This window comes from Typha latifolia, chromosome 10, assembly GCF_019914945.1.
Source record: "Typha latifolia isolate L0001 chromosome 10, TyphaL0001v2, whole genome shotgun sequence".
NCBI classification, from domain to species: domain Eukaryota; kingdom Viridiplantae; phylum Streptophyta; class Magnoliopsida; order Poales; family Typhaceae; genus Typha; species Typha latifolia.
In genome coordinates this window covers 9,296,362-9,312,010 of record NC_133095.1, presented here as the reverse complement: position 1 = coordinate 9,312,010, position 15,649 = coordinate 9,296,362, and the positions used below count along the sequence as shown (strand labels likewise).

The following is a 15,649-nucleotide window of genomic DNA, read 5'->3' as shown; positions in this document are numbered from 1 at the left end:
CTATGCAATATCATGGCAAAAATAAGGATGGCAATCTTCTCAAGCATGTAGATCTAGAATGTCATATATATTTATATTTCCATCACAGCATCAGTAAATACATGAGAACTTTGTACTTCAATATGAGATATTAATCAAGCACTTATCCTAGCAAGGGTGCATTTCAATGAGACAGATCAAGCATTGAGCAAATATAGTTCAACTAGTGTAGTAGATCAAGCATTTTCTTAGGAAGAAAGTATCCTACATCCCTAGAATATATGTTATTCTTTCAAAATGATCAAATATGCCCAAAGTTCTTAGTCTTAGCTATTGAGTATAAAGGTAGGGAAAATTACATTTTAACCCCTTATTATTATGCCTAAATTTACTTCACTTCTATAGTATTTATATAACTGTATTCCTTGTGGTCTAAATTAAAATACAACCTTTACTTTTTTCAGTAAATTTAGAAGTCAAATTTAAGGATACTCATTAAAGATAAAGTTATAGAAGATTTAATAAACTTTTTAATATATTTAAAATAAAACCAATCAGATTTTAGATAGCAAATATATAATAAATATATTGAATAGATGTATATTTTCATCCAATATCTGTTATTTAAAATTCAATTGGTATTATTTTAGATATGTTGGAAAATTATTTAATCTTCTACAACTTTGTCTCTAATAAAAATTTTCAAATTTGATCTCTAGTTTGATCAAAATATAATAGAAAAAATAATAATTTCAGTTTACATATAACCATAAAAAGGTAAAATGACACAAATAAAACTGTAAGTGTTTTAAGTAAATTTAACACTAATCATAAGAGGGTATAATGTAATTTTCCAAATAAAAGTATTATCATCCTAATAAGATTAAATTATCCATTGAAGTTACAGTATGCCTCAGGGGCAAAAACTGTAAACCAAAACCCAAGAACCTATGTAGAAGAAAAGTAGCCAACCTACATTAATTGTGTTGTTTCTATTAATATAGGAAGCAACTCTCCCAGTTTCATATATAATATCAGGTTAGGGTTAAATACAAAGAGAAGATTTTTATCTTCAAAATATTATACTCAATGCTTAAGGTTTATTGAAATCAAACTTCCCTTTCTGGTCATGCTCCCAGAAGGTACCTGACTACCACTAGTCAAACAGGCTAAGATTTGATGATAGCTTAAGTATTTTCAACAATGTAAATATCTGTGATTATGTATCAAAGCTGAACTTCCCGCAAGAAATATAGAAATATAACAGATCTTTGTAACTATACACATCAATATTAAAAAAAAAATTAGTACAAGAAATAGCGTTGAGAGCAGTACCTGATTCTACACTTGCCAAATTGGTAAATGAATTTCTGCTATAATTAGACAGCCCGGAGTTATCAATTTCTTTCAGAAAAGAAAGCTATCAAATTTGTAATGCCCTATTTAAGGCAATCTTAATGAAGAGTATACGACTAAGTGATTCGAGCCAAGTGAATCAGTAGAGGATATAAAGAAGAACCTTCGAAGAATTGGTTATATTCATGAAAAACTACAGAGCATGAAAAAATATGAGAAATATTAGTTAGTATCTTCTCCATCTGTTTAAAGAGCAAAAAAAGAAAAAGAAAAAGATAAGCAAATGTACAATAACATTATGACGTCGCTTCCTTTTCTTTTGGTCTTTTGCTCCGTTACCATCGAGGAGAAAATTCCTTGACTAGTGAAGGTCAGTATGCTTAGCCCATCACCCACCTATCTTCTAATATGTTGGTGTTATATACATCTTCCATGTGAAGATACTAAATATCTAGTGGCATTTTACCTTCTCAGGGGGAAACACAGACCTGACACCATGGTTTTATCTAGCTTTGCAATTTCGAAACATATACCAATTCCTGGAGGCAAAGAAAAGATGATCATTTAGGAAATCAATACCAGAAGAGAAACAGTATTGACAAACTGCTGGGGTCTCACCAGATCCCCTTGTGCAGAAGTGAATGAAGCACACAGCTCTGAAAGTGATTTCTCTGGCTCCAGCATTTGTAAGCCCTCAAAAGGATCAACGGTCTTGTCTATTATAGTTGGGTTATTGATTGCTGAGTATCCATGCTGAGGCGTCCTGGCATATATCTGAACTTCTTCAGCTTGAAGAGATGTCTGGCAAGCTATAAACTGCACCCATGAATGACACTGACTTTTGAACACTACATTTGGACAAATAAAATTATACTACTAAAAGAACTTGTGGGAAGCAAGTAGTTACTAGGCATAGCTGCTTAATGGACATGGTCCGTTGACAGCAAAGATAAGGTGTCCGCAAATTAGGCATATTTTCTCCTTCCAGTGGCAGCATAATCAGATGTATGTCAACCTGCAAAATGAAATCACAATAAAGAATAATGTTGCTGCTAAAGCTTGTTAGTAGGCATAAGTTTAGCAGAAGTCATTATCTTTTGTCTTGTTTGTAGACATAAGTTAGCATAAATATAATCTTCTTGCTTATCACTTATTTTACCTGATTATCAGTTTCATCTAAATTTCGTAAATGTTCCACCAATTTGGTCATGCGTGCACCTTTGACCACCCTACCATTTGAACTACTAGCATTGCCATGTCGTGTTTGACTTCGTACGCCATTCTTACCCCATGCAGCTCGTAAAGGAGATGTGCTAAGGTTTTCTCTACTGACTCCCAAATCGTCATTGTCATCATAGCCACTGTCCGCATTGCTTGCTGTTCTAACCGGTGAAGACCGTGGTACTGGCCATCTCTTGCATCTCTTTTGCCTGATATCTGGAGACCGTTCATCCGCAGAAGAGGATTCCTTGCTCCCATCGTTATCATTTCCTTCCTCTTCGTCATCAGAAACTGCAAGTGCATTCTCACGACCACCTGTTCTACCTCTCCCCCGCAGGTAACTGTTCTGTCCATTAGTTCGGAAGTTCCCTTGAGATTTTCTTACAAAAGCAGCAGCTGTTGCTTTTGCAGTAGGTCTCCTCCTTCCAAGAGCATCTGATTGTCGCCGAAGAGTTTCAGCTATGCATGCTTGAATCTACCCAAAAAAAAAACTTATTCAGTTTAATAAAAGGATAAATAACTCTCCTAATGAATTTCATACAGGTCCATCTTCTAGAAGTAGATATATAATCAGCTATTAAGATCCTACCTTCTTATTGCGATTTTTCTCTTCTTCATGGAAAGCAAGTTCCTGCAGCAATAAATATTGAAGCCAAATGAGAAGCATCACTTGCCAAATATAGATAAAAGAATGTCAGTGGAAAGATGCAACTTGAAGCACAACAAATTAAGTAAATTATAAGTAGGCAAGTAGCAGTGACTCGCATACCTCTTCCTCATACTTATCAATATCTGGATATAAAGCTGCAATGAGGGCGTCATAATTTGGATCGTCCCTTAAAGAACGTCGACTTGCACAGTGAGTGCGACATGCTGGACATTCATTGTTGCTACAGAAAGGTTACATTTAGCTTATTAAATTGACTAGTCTAAGTATCATTATTTCACTATTTCATGTTTAAATTACTTAAGGCATTTCTCTTGCCAACATTGATACAAGGATGTAGTAGTCCTCTACAATTGGAAATATGGAATATTCATATATCGGCACCAATACCATACCCCAGCCGCATTGATTTATCAATACACTCTCTGCAAAACCGATGCAGGCACTCCATAACTGTTCTTGTCTTTCTGATTATTCCTGTTAGATCAAATAACTCAATGATCAAAAACAAATTTTCAGTAGTCACGGTCATGGACATGCTTAAAAGAGCATAATACATGGCATGACAAAAGGATAAACCCAGTATCCCTAGATGATAATATTTTTCCTTAGCAAGAAAAAAGATTTCAGAAAAAACAATATGAAAGAAATTCATAGGTTTTAGATTAAGGAAACTGGACTGCAATAATTCATACTGTACACTACCTTTTGCATTGCATACATGAAAAGCAGTTTCTTGAATCAATTTGCCAGGATGAGTTTTCACACTTCAAGTAAAGGATATAGAGAGGGAGGAATTCACACACAAATCATAGCCTCACGAGATGTAGAGAGGCATGCTCACATCTTTTGTGTCGGCCATAGGAGTAGAACTGAGGGACGGGTTTGGAGCTGGTAGGGTTAAGTAAACACAGGAAACCCAAAGCACAGAAAGCATCGTCAGGATCATTTTGGCCAGTTTCAGATGAAACCATATAATTTTGGTGAAAATTAGTGTTGCAAACCAAAAATAAGTTTTCTTGTTTCCATAGATATGGATCATTTTGGGGCATTCTATTTAACCATCAAAACAAAAAAAAAATCTTTCAATCATTATCAATAAAATGTGCATTTGTACACAGAACACCAACATTGAAGTGAAGTCCAAATATCATTAGTGAAAGAAGTTTTAGATTTCAAATTGGCCAAAAAAATATATTCTTGTTGTTCAAAAATATTTCATAGTATCTCTCCTAATTGTATGACAGGAAATGTTCTTAAAACCCTGATAAAACTTCCTTGTAAAAAACCCTTCAATGCTTGTCATCAGTATGCCCTTTTAGGTGAGTACTGCTACTCTTAAGTGGCACAAATACCATCCATCTTTCTCTAACATCTTTAACCCTTTATCATCTTTAATTTCAATTCAGTGGAGTATGAGAAGAGAACAAGTTGAAAGACTGCATTCAAGACCCAACAAATTTGTTTGAGTGGTGGGTGATGCTGTTCGCTTTATGAAATGCACCAGCTACTTGCACAATATTCTACGATCTTTCTTTGAAGTTCAACTTCTTGCACCTGGACAATATTCTTACCTACAGTACAATATAGCTATCTACAGTAGAAGCTAGGAGGAGCATACAGAAAAGTTCTCAATGTATTACAAAAGCATCAGTTGAACTGAATGAACATTATAAGAAGTGTGAATTCAGAAAGCAGTCTTTTGTATATCTCGGGTTCATAGTCGATGAAAATGAGCTGAAAATTATTCTAAAGAAGGAGAAGGTTATCAAAAATTGGCCCAAACCAAAAGTGGTGACTGAAGTTCATGGTTCCATGGGAGCCTACCAATTTGCCCGAAATTCCTTCACCACTTTCTTGTGATACCAGCATCCTTGCATAGACTTACCAAGGCTACGAATCTTAATGGACCAGTCAAGCTTGGCTTGGTCAAAGAAAGCCTGGATTTAAGTATGGACAAGACCTGGCCTAGTCTACGCCCAGACTAGTTTCAAACTAGGTCTGGGCTTGGGCTAGGTTTAAGTTTTCTAACCCAGTCCAGTTCATGCCTATGTTGTTGGGTGGGCCAATTGCGAGCAGGTGGTTGGACTAAGCCCCAATTGATTTAAAATCTTATTAGAAATAAAATAAAAATTTCTAGGGGACCAAAATGCATAATTGGCTCCTCATATAATTATTTCTAGGAACAATGAATAGGCCACTTTCCAATCTTACCTAAGAGCCTTTGAACCAAATGCAACAATCAAAATTTGAATATTTTTTACTGTTGCATGCTTTCTTTTCCATATTGAGTGCTTTCATTAAGGAAGGTGATGAGGAATTTAATAAATTGAAACATGAGTTTAAGGAGTTGAAACGGGCATAAATGGAGCCTGGACCAGACCTAAGTACAAAAGTTACAAAAATAAATAAAAGTAGGTTAAATAAATAATGAAAATAGATAAATAAAATCATAACTAGACTTGACACTCAAAGATCAACCCTCAATTCTCCATCCAAATTATAAAAATGGACTCTATGATACTCACCAACTCTTAAATAGACATTTGCGAGGCACCAGTCCTAGCGTTCCCGATGCTCCACAGGCCTTTCGAAAGTTATACAATGTGTACCTTCATGATACTGAAAAAAATTGGAGAGAACATCTTCCAGCGGAGATGTACTCCGTGATCAATGACGAGAACCTGAAGCTTTTTGGGTCATTCATCCTAGGTGAAGACCAAGGACAGCAAAGTGTACTACCATCAACAGATGAAACTGTTACTGGAGTGTGAGGAACTATTGGTGGAGGACTACTCCAAGCAGAAAGTAGTAAAAACTCGACAATGAAAGATTAAATCTTTTCGAATTGAACGAAAGGGCCATAAACCGAGCAAGATGAAGTGGTTCACTTGAGAGTTATGGGAGCTAACATATCAACAATTTTGATTCAGCAGGGGTAAAATCCACTAAATAAGGGGAGTTGTGCTCCAAAAGGATCATTCGTTCGCTGGAGTGTGTAACTAATTTGGTGTACGCCTCCCACTCAACCCTTAAGATACCTCTCCAATCCCTCCTCTTAAAAAATGAAGGTAGATCAAACTCCCCAAAATCTGAAATCATAATCTCTGCTAGAACTGGTCTAGATTCTAGAAGAAAACTTAGCAGCATACCACTCCTTTGCTTCGCTAGAGAGAAACTTAAGACGGTTCAAAGGATCTAGATGATCTATTAGAGGCAAGAATATTCTTGTTCACCATGATTCTACACGATCAAAACATCAAAATCCAACATGATCATGAGATTGAATGAAAACCCTAAAAAGAAATCAAGATAAGATCATGTGATGAAAAAACCTTAAAATACCTTAGCCTGCAAAGAGGATGATAGGTTTGAGAAAGATCTGGAGAAACAGCCTTAAAGGATTCTCAGTTTGAACGAAAATGGTGGGAGAGAAAGGTAGACGAAGAAGAAAGTGAGCTCGGGTAGGTTTTTAATTGTTCAGATTTACGCTGTTAGAACACTCAAGCATCCAAAAGTCGTACAACGGGCGCTAACCTGTTTGAATGCTACTTAATACAATCAGCGGTCAATTTTGAACACTTCCCAAATCCGTTCAAAACCCATTCAAGTGGAAACCTGAAGCAGAAAATTCAGCAAGTTTTTCCAAGGTTGTGCAATTAAATCATCAAAAGCTTTTTAGGAAATTCTGCGCAAAGACTTCAAACATATCGTAAACACTTCAACCAAATTATTAAGCTCCAAATTCGAACCAAAAAGCCAAAAACTCATTGAGACGGCACGGGATGTAAAAGAAAATGCAACACAATACAATAGTCCCTCACGCAAATCATTTAGACCAGACCTGAGATGACACCTACACTAGCCTAGGCATGCTGAAACCAGGTCAGAGGTCACAATAGCAAATGAGATAACATGTACACCTCCTAAGTGGCAAGTTAGTATAGTTTACTACAAGAGAATTCTAAATTGTGCAAGAGGTTACAAAATGATTTCTAACAATCAACACTAGTACTCAATGCCAACAATGGCCGTGCCAATAGGCACGTGGCATGAGAGGTGCTGCACGGCACCCCTCCTAACAGCTTCGTCGCTGCTCGACCAACTATGAGGTCCAACGGCAACGGCGAAGAATGAAGGTGAGTAGTTTCCCTCATCCTTTTCTCTCCCTCTTACGGCACAGCCGGCAGGTGCCACAGTATATGTTGTGTCGTGCCATGAAGTGTTGACAAGGCTATCTTTGCTCAACCAATCCTAATACACATGCACATCAATCTCACCCCTCTAGCAACACACATGCAATGGTGGCTTTACGCAATTGAGGTAAGGTGATCCTTGCCTTGAATCTTTTCAACGACATTTTTACTTTTTTGAAATTTCAAACAAGAGAAGAGTTTTCCTTGTAAGCTCATGTCAAGGTGGCTCTTATCCCCAATGGTAGCCTCATTGATCTTTTCAACCAAACACAAATAAGTGAATGCTTCTAGGACAAAGGTCAAACTAGACCAATCAAAAGAGTTCCAAAACAGCCTACTAGACAAAAGGAATATCAATTGATGCAACAAGTCCAGTAAGAAGCAACTCAACTAGTGTACATCCACTCACATGCAATGTCAATGATTGAAAACACCTCAACGTAGAACTAATATGAAAAACTCAATAAGGTGCAAAAAGATCAACAGTAACAAAAGTACGGTGAGTCTAGCAACATGCACTTTCACAAATCCCATCAAGCTAGCCAAATCACTATGCAAGGTAAAGCGAGAGTGGACCTTTGTGGCCACGATAGGAAGATATGCAAAAGCTTCCAGATTAAGATCTATTTATCTATTGTATCCCAAGTTCTACCAAAGGCCATACTTGCACGTATAGCTTCCATTTCAAGCATATTATATGTCGTTCTAGTTGCTCTTATGGATATTGTTTTAGTTTGAGTTATATTCCAATAAAACAGACAGTTTCATTTAGTTTTGAAAAAATATTGATATCAAATGGCTACATGTCTCTTGGGATTATTTTCTCGGGTTACATAGCTTATCATGTCTCTTACCAGGTAAAATAACCTAAGAAGGAATTTTGCAATGTGACAAGAAGCAAATTTGTAGGATTTGAGTTCTCTTCAATAGAAATCTTATATTTTTCCTATTCTGTAACAGATTTTCTTTGTTCAACTAAGAGAGGACCTTTCCTATTTGGGGACCTCCCAGGAGTCTCACCTTTCTGTTTTGTTATACTTCTTCATCTTCTCATTATTATTTCTATTATATTGTAGCATTTGATTGTTGTAGCTAAGTGGCATTTGTTCCCCCTCCATATGAATCATTAACTCTTGTAGAGAGTATTCTTTAGGCCTTGCACTCTTGAGTTTCTTTGGGTTGCGGCAGGGCATACCTATCTATATTGAAGTAGTTGGGATTGTGACACTTATCCTTCTTCTCTAATTTCCCTTCTCCAACTTCGCGAATATACAAAGAATACTTGTTATTAGAAAAACAATTGGACAAGATGAATGAGGCTAAGTATATTAAATTTCTTCATCTATTGAAATAGAATGATTCCACAAGTCAGTTTTGTGTCTAACTATATCGACAATGGTAAATACTTAAGGTGCAGATGGAGACAATGTTGGGAAAGGTAGGGCAACATAAGCAACTAAGCCTACCTTTTCTATTTAATCACTAAACAGGCTTTTTAATTTGTTTTGAGTCAATTGTATTCATGTTAATTTAAGTGCAATTGATTAATTGGAGTAGCCAATTAATAATTTGTACTAACATAACATTTAGATGTTGTGCATGACTCCAATTATGTCAAATCAGAACTCTGAGATCAATAATAGTCCACTGGAGTTAAGGAGGAGTTTCTAAGGATTACTAGTTTGCATTGAAAATATGAGTTTTTGACTATTTTAAGTCTGCCCCTAATTCTTTTTATGCATCCAGTACACTTCAAAACTTAAATATAAGGCTAGGTGAAACCATTGACTGCGACAGTGATTTTTAAATATAAGTCACTGACCTAGTTAGCGACTTATATAAAAATTTCAAAATCGTTAAAAAGTTTTCCTCTGAGAAAAACTTTCCATGTGAGTCGCATATTAGTTTAGCAATTTATACAGAAATCGATAAATCAAAAAGTGATTTATATGCAAATTTTTTCCTAAGATGGCAATCTTTTTGGCGGTTTTGAAATTTTCATATATTTAGAAATCGCTATTCCAGCCAGCGTTTTCAAATTGTGCCTAGACTCATATTTAAGTTTTAAATTGCAGTAGAAGACTAGAAGCAAAAAAAAAAAGGAGGGCTAGTTTGGTCATAAATTCTTGAAATTAATCTCTTCGTTAGATGGATGCTACAAATTGGCACTATTGATTTTGACTTGCCATCATTGCTAGGTCAATAGCTATTTGTGCACTCTTGGATCTGACAAGCTATAGACTTGAACAAACCTAGTTTCCTTCCCTGAGGTATGTCTCAGTATTGGTATTCCAGGTACGTATGTTTATCTAAATTGCTTGACCTGCTCATCTAACTATACAATATATATGACTATCTGAGAGGCATGCTCGTTTAGAACCTTTTAAGCATAGAATATTGTGGAGCATCCACTAGTTTTAAATTTAACAAAGGGAAATACATGATTTCCACTTGTTCTAATCAATCCAGCAGAAAATGGAAAAACAGAGTCATATAACAAGTTCCTCGAATCTTTTTCTTCAGATAAATCTAAAATCAGCTGCAAGGATATAATATTATCCCCACAGCTGCGTACATCCACTCATTGTTTGAGGGGTTAACAAAATACTTACAAGAATTTGAAAAATTACAATTGGGAATCTTGCACTAGGAAAAGGAAAAAATGAGGTAAAACATAACTTTGTTTGGAGGATGTCAACTAATAACCATTTTTAATATAAAATATTTTGTCCAGGGAATATCTGCAAATCCAAAATTTAGGAAAGATACATATAGTTCATGCATTTATACATGTACATCCCCAACTTTCAGGTGGCAAACTAGTAAAGGATCCCTTAAAACTATAGGACACAAACAGCCTCAAAAAGTATAAGAACATCTTTTTGAGATCAACTGCTGAAAGAAACCTGACTTATTTAATTTTAGAAGATAACTTTTGATAGTATTGCATGTACATGAACATTACAGTTTCATACCTAAGCATATAGGGCATTGCACTTCTTTGCGTATCTCTGCTAATTTGACTAGTATAAACCTGCGAACAAAGCAAGTTCCATAAAATCATTTGAACAGCAAAGAACTTACAAATAAAATTTGTATTCCACTTATGGCATACATGTGGTAAGTTCACATGTAGGGAATGATGAATCCTGAAACACAATCAACAAACTAACTATTCATTTGAAATTTATTCAAGTAGAAGTATTACGAATATTTGAGCTTTACCAACACAAGAGGTGAAGCATGTATAGGCAATATGCTATCTGAAATATATAAATAACATCATTTAAGTTCTTCCAGGAACCAAAAAAGGGAAGAGGAGAGAAGAAAAAAATCCATTAGGGAGTTATTTATCTGCTCCTGGACAATTCTAACTTTCGCACCTCAGAATTAAAAAGAGAGAAATCACAAGCTGATAGAGATTACGCATGCACGAGAGAGAGAGAGCGAGAGACCCGCTAACATCCATCCTAGGAGACCATCTAAATACCCTCTCCTTCGCATAGCGAACTCAACTTGAAATTGCCCTCATCTTTCTCCCTAGACTTATATTTCTCCCAATCTTTAACAATCCTTTCCCTCTCCTTTACTTTCAACATTTCTTTCATCTAGTAGCAACCTGTATGATTTCTATTACTATTCCTCCTCTCAAAATCTCAATCTCTCTCAACTTATTTTCCCCCCTCACCTTCCCCATATTTCTCTCTCAATCCCAACCCAATGTCAAGTTCAATGGTGATATAACTTCCCTTCTTCTACAACCCAAGTACAAGGATAGAAGTTAATTTTGTAAAATCAACTTTTTCGACAACAATGTAACCCCCTGTAGAAATTATGATAGTTTAAGGGTTCTTAATGTGACATTTTTAATTTAGGGATATAAGTTAAATCAGGTCAATTCAGGGATCTAGGTGTTTAGCCTTTATAACAAAATGTCTTATCGAAAACTAAAAATATATAAGTCATTAAACATATAGTTTAGATAATTTTATTTTAAAATCTCACTAATCTTAAGATGGGCTCGGATGCTGTATAGAATTGCATTAAAAATCTAATCAGTCTAAACAAACTCATCACTTGAGGTGGACCCCACTTTGAAGTGGACCCATTTAGAGATGCAAGAAGTCCCCTTAGTGGGGACATTTAATCTCACCTAGAATTTAATTGGCACGGGGAGGAAAGGAGAAAAAAGAAATAGAAAATAAATAAATAGGCCAATCCAAAGGTTCAATAAAACCAAATTGGCCAATTAAGCTAAAATAAAAGGATTATTTGCTTATGTAAATTCCCATATTTCTCTTTGTAAGGAGGAGATCATGTCAATAATGATATGTCTGGTGGGACAGAATGGGGGAATTGAAGGAAGAAGAGAGAGAAAACTAGGCGGCGGGGGGGGTACACTAAAATTTCCCTTGGCAATATCAAGATAGTTATGCTTTGAAGATTGAAGATGCACTTTAATATGAAATATCAAGTGCCCTACACTATTCATGCTGGTGTGTAATTGAAGACAAGGCAATGAAAAACATATATAAAAGATAATGTGATAGTGATTACTGTATCTGTTTACTCATGTTAGTTAAGTACTTAAGGATTTCCTTAAGTAAGAAATAACTCCTTAAGTTTTTGCAGTTCGTAAAAAGAGCACGAATGGACAAGCATCAGCCGACGGAATAAAAAATTTAACAAGAAACCCATTGGACATACTTCAGTTTATGTGAATTAAACATGCAATCCCAAAAATATAGTTTTTTTGCAACCTGGAAAATGACAAGAATTTACTAGTTGGAATTTGGAAAGATTTCAGAAAGTCTCTTTTACATCTAGAACCAATTATTCCTGATGAATTTTGCACCGTCGATTGAAATGTGGCACACACCCAACTGTGGAAAATTCCTCCCACATGGTTGTAAAGGACAAACACGCCCCCCACCCCCCCCCCCACCTAAAAGTAAAATAAAATAAAATAAAATTTCCCCTGGCCACTACTTTTAAAGAAACACTAGTAGTTTCATAGTAAGAAAATAAATCATTTAGCAGTACAGGACTGATGAAGAAATCAACAATCTGAAAAAAGACTTGAAACACCCCAAGTACCTTCACAAGAACCAAAAGTATAAGTTAAACACAAATAAAAATCAAGATCCAACCGTTTGAATTTCCAAAAAACATATATTGATGATATTCACTTATTCAGGTTCAATCAGCTGGAAACCAAGTACAAGTCACTATATTTTCAGAACATCATAAACCGTTCACATTCTTGGTGAGACTGCCTACTCAAAATAGGTGTACACTCTATGTTAAACATATTCCTCCGTAGTTTGCTAGCTGGTTAACCTTTTAGGCCAAAATAATAGGGCTGGTAACAACCTGAAATTAATTGTGAAGATTTTGGTCTGAATCCCTCAGCTTATGCTCCTCTGGCTGCACATGTTTTTTATTTCCTACTAGTTCCCTTGTCTTCTACATATGATGTTTGTGCTTCACATAATCATGCACATGGGAGAGATGTCAACCATCTTCCCAGGATGATTCCCAATGGTTCTAACTTTCGAGCTAATTCTAATAGTTCTTATTTCAGATCATTGGCGTTTTGCACCTTTCTTCTTGAAAGCCAGAAAACTGACTAAAAGAAAAGGATACTGTCACAAGGGCATAGAATGTGCAAAACGGATCTTAGAGAATAAGATAAATATGCCTGAGATATACCCAGCTTAGTGGTTCATAATGAATTCCATGAAAACCTTCTACATGTGCTACGCAAAATTTAACAGTTCTACAAGAAGATTGAATAAATGATCGGATTTCAAGAGAGCTTTAAGCTCATGTTTGATCCTTACAGAGAACTACTTGAGTCAACAATAGGGGAACCAACAAGATCATCAACAACAAGGAGCAGGTATTCTCAAACAAAAAGGTAGCATATGGATAGCACAAGAGGTGATGAAAAGAATGTAGTGACCAACTTCAGTTTGCAACCTAAATTTAGGAGTTAACTCAATGCTATTAGCAGGACATCAAATTTGCATCAGCATCAAGTAGGTTATATTATAACAACAGGGAAACTTTGTCAAAGCACGACATATCAAAGGCTAACACATCTATTGTCAGAGAAGTAATCATGAAAACATTCCCTGGAGAAACTTAACTTACAAATTATATCTATTATCATCAATAGGGTTAATCTAAACAACATAGAGCATAATTTTTTTTTCAAAAATAACAGAGTTAAATTTATTTTTTAGTCTTTTTTCTTTTTTTTGGACAACTCAAAACCATATTGTTGGGAAAGAGATGTAAAACAACAACAAAAATAGGGTTAATCTATTTATTATCAAAACCATTCCCTGGAGAAACTTAACTTACAAATTATATCTATTATCATCAATAGGGTTAATCTAAACAACATAAAGCATAATTTTTTTTCAAAAATAACAGAGTTAAATTTACTTTTTAGTCTTTTTTTCTTTTTTTGGACAACTCAAAACCATATTGTTGGGAAAGAGATGTAAAAAGTTAAAAGTGTAATTTCCTCCAGACCTGGTTCTGGTCTTGCTGCTAGGACCTAGAAGTGATCTACGACTCTTCCAAAGTGAGTAGGAAGCATAAGATGCGTATCGAATTCTTCTTACCCGTTCCATCTTTAGCAATATTGGCCTGATCGAATATTTGCTTCAACCTACTCAGTCACAGCAGGAGATAGAATCTGGTACGAGTATGACAGCTAAATTCTACAGTCTAACAACCATATGCTGATTCATAATCACTTCCCCTGACTACTAGTCCAACAATCATTAAAACACTAGACCTGCAAGTGCTAAAACATTTGGCAGCTATTCCGCTGTTGACAGCAACAAATCAGAACAGACATTCAATTCCTCCATCAAGGAACTACTTGAAGATCACCTACAACGTAACCATAACAGGCATTGTCTCATCCTATTCAAATGATTGCATTATCCCATAGCAACATTTTAGCAGAAACGATCACATCTTCTTCTTCAAGAAAATGTCACGGAACATGGTTCGACATAGCGAAATTATAGCTTAAAAAGATGAGGAGAGGGAGCACGTACTCATCTTTGTCAGCGGCGCTCAGCGACGATTGGCTGTCGGCGTCCGCATCGGAATCTGCGCACCCAACCAAAACACCCCGAAGCATGAGATCGAGAAGGACATAAGAAGTTAACAACAAAAAGAGAGACGCCCGCCCTTCGTCCTCACCGTCCTGTTCCTGCGGCCGCTCAGGATTGGGATTCGCATGCATCTCCTCTCCCTCCCCTCCTCGTTCTTCTTCTCAACCTTGACTTCCACCTTCTCCTCCTCCTCCTCTTGCTTCTGCTGTGGTGGCGTAGGAGGAGGAGGAGAACAAGGTCTCATAGATGAGTCCTCCGCAGTGGCCGCGAGATGTTCGACGGTTTGGTGGTCGGAGGAAGCCGCATGCGGACGCTTCTGGGCAGGCATTTCTCTCTCTCTCTCCTCTCTCCTCTTTTTCTTTTTGTTAAAATCTCTCTCCTCTTCGCGACGGGGGGAAGCGAAAGGGAAGGGAGGGGAAGGGAAATAGAGAAGAGAGTTGGGATTAATTCGCTCGGGCGCTGACCGGATTTGGCGATCACATTGAGGCGACCCAGCACATGCAGCACTCGCGCGCGCACACACAACCCACCTATTCGGGTGGTCTATTCGGGTATTTATCCACCACTTGAATTGTTATTCAGGGATGAAAACGGATCACCGATCAATCCATATTTCGGATATGGATATTTGACGAATAAAAAATTTTAAAATTATATCTTAATTAAACGGATATGAATAATTTTCGGATAGAGGATCGGATCTTAAACGGATATTGATTGAATTAAAAAGAATTATAATATTTTATTTAGATATAATTAACCCAAAAATATTATGAATTTTACAACAAATAAAATTTTTATATGTCAAATATATAAAATTAGAAAAATTAATCTCTATAAATAATATATAATGTATTATTAGTGAAAATATTAATATTTACTATTTAATAAGCAAACTAAAATTGTAAATCATTTAAAAAAAATATGCCGGTAAACAAATATTCAATATCCATATCCGAATTCGAAACATATATTCTGCTCGTATCCGAATCTGTATCCGAATTTTTTTTTAAAATTCTATCCATATCCGAATCGGATAGAAATTTTTTATCTAAATCTAATCTGAGTCGGATCGGATCGGAGTTAATCCG

The 15,649-nt window shown here is 36.0% G+C and overlaps 1 protein-coding gene across 1 annotated transcript; it reads right to left on the bottom strand.

Moving 5' to 3' along the window:
* Positions 1–1,487: 1,487 nt before the first annotated feature.
* LOC140795917 (putative E3 ubiquitin-protein ligase RING1a) lies at positions 1,488–15,086 on the bottom strand. The gene is made up of 10 exons (XM_073148740.1): positions 14,647–15,086; positions 14,499–14,553; positions 10,395–10,453; positions 3,619–3,700; positions 3,326–3,446; positions 3,146–3,187; positions 2,495–3,031; positions 2,243–2,350; positions 1,954–2,151; positions 1,488–1,874 (listed from the first exon to the last, which is right to left on the bottom strand). The coding sequence occupies exons 1-10, from the start codon at positions 14,687–14,689 to the stop codon at positions 1,842–1,844; spliced, it is 1,278 nt and encodes a 425-aa protein (XP_073004841.1). The 5' UTR covers positions 14,690–15,086; the 3' UTR covers positions 1,488–1,841.
* Between the last annotated feature and the right edge of the window lie 563 nt (positions 15,087–15,649).

Excerpts from the sequence above, each read along its gene's own strand:
- LOC140795917 (XM_073148740.1), bottom strand. The coding sequence starts at position 14,689 with ATGCATGCGAATCCCAATCCTGAGCGGCCGCAGGAACAGGACG. Across the intron at positions 3,701-10,394 it reads GCAATGCCCTATATGCTTAG|GAATAATCAGAAAGACAAGA; the intron begins GTATGAAACTGT and ends TTGATCTAACAG. Across the intron at positions 3,032-3,145 it reads AGAAAAATCGCAATAAGAAG|ATTCAAGCATGCATAGCTGA; the intron begins GTAGGATCTTAA and ends TTTTTTGGGTAG.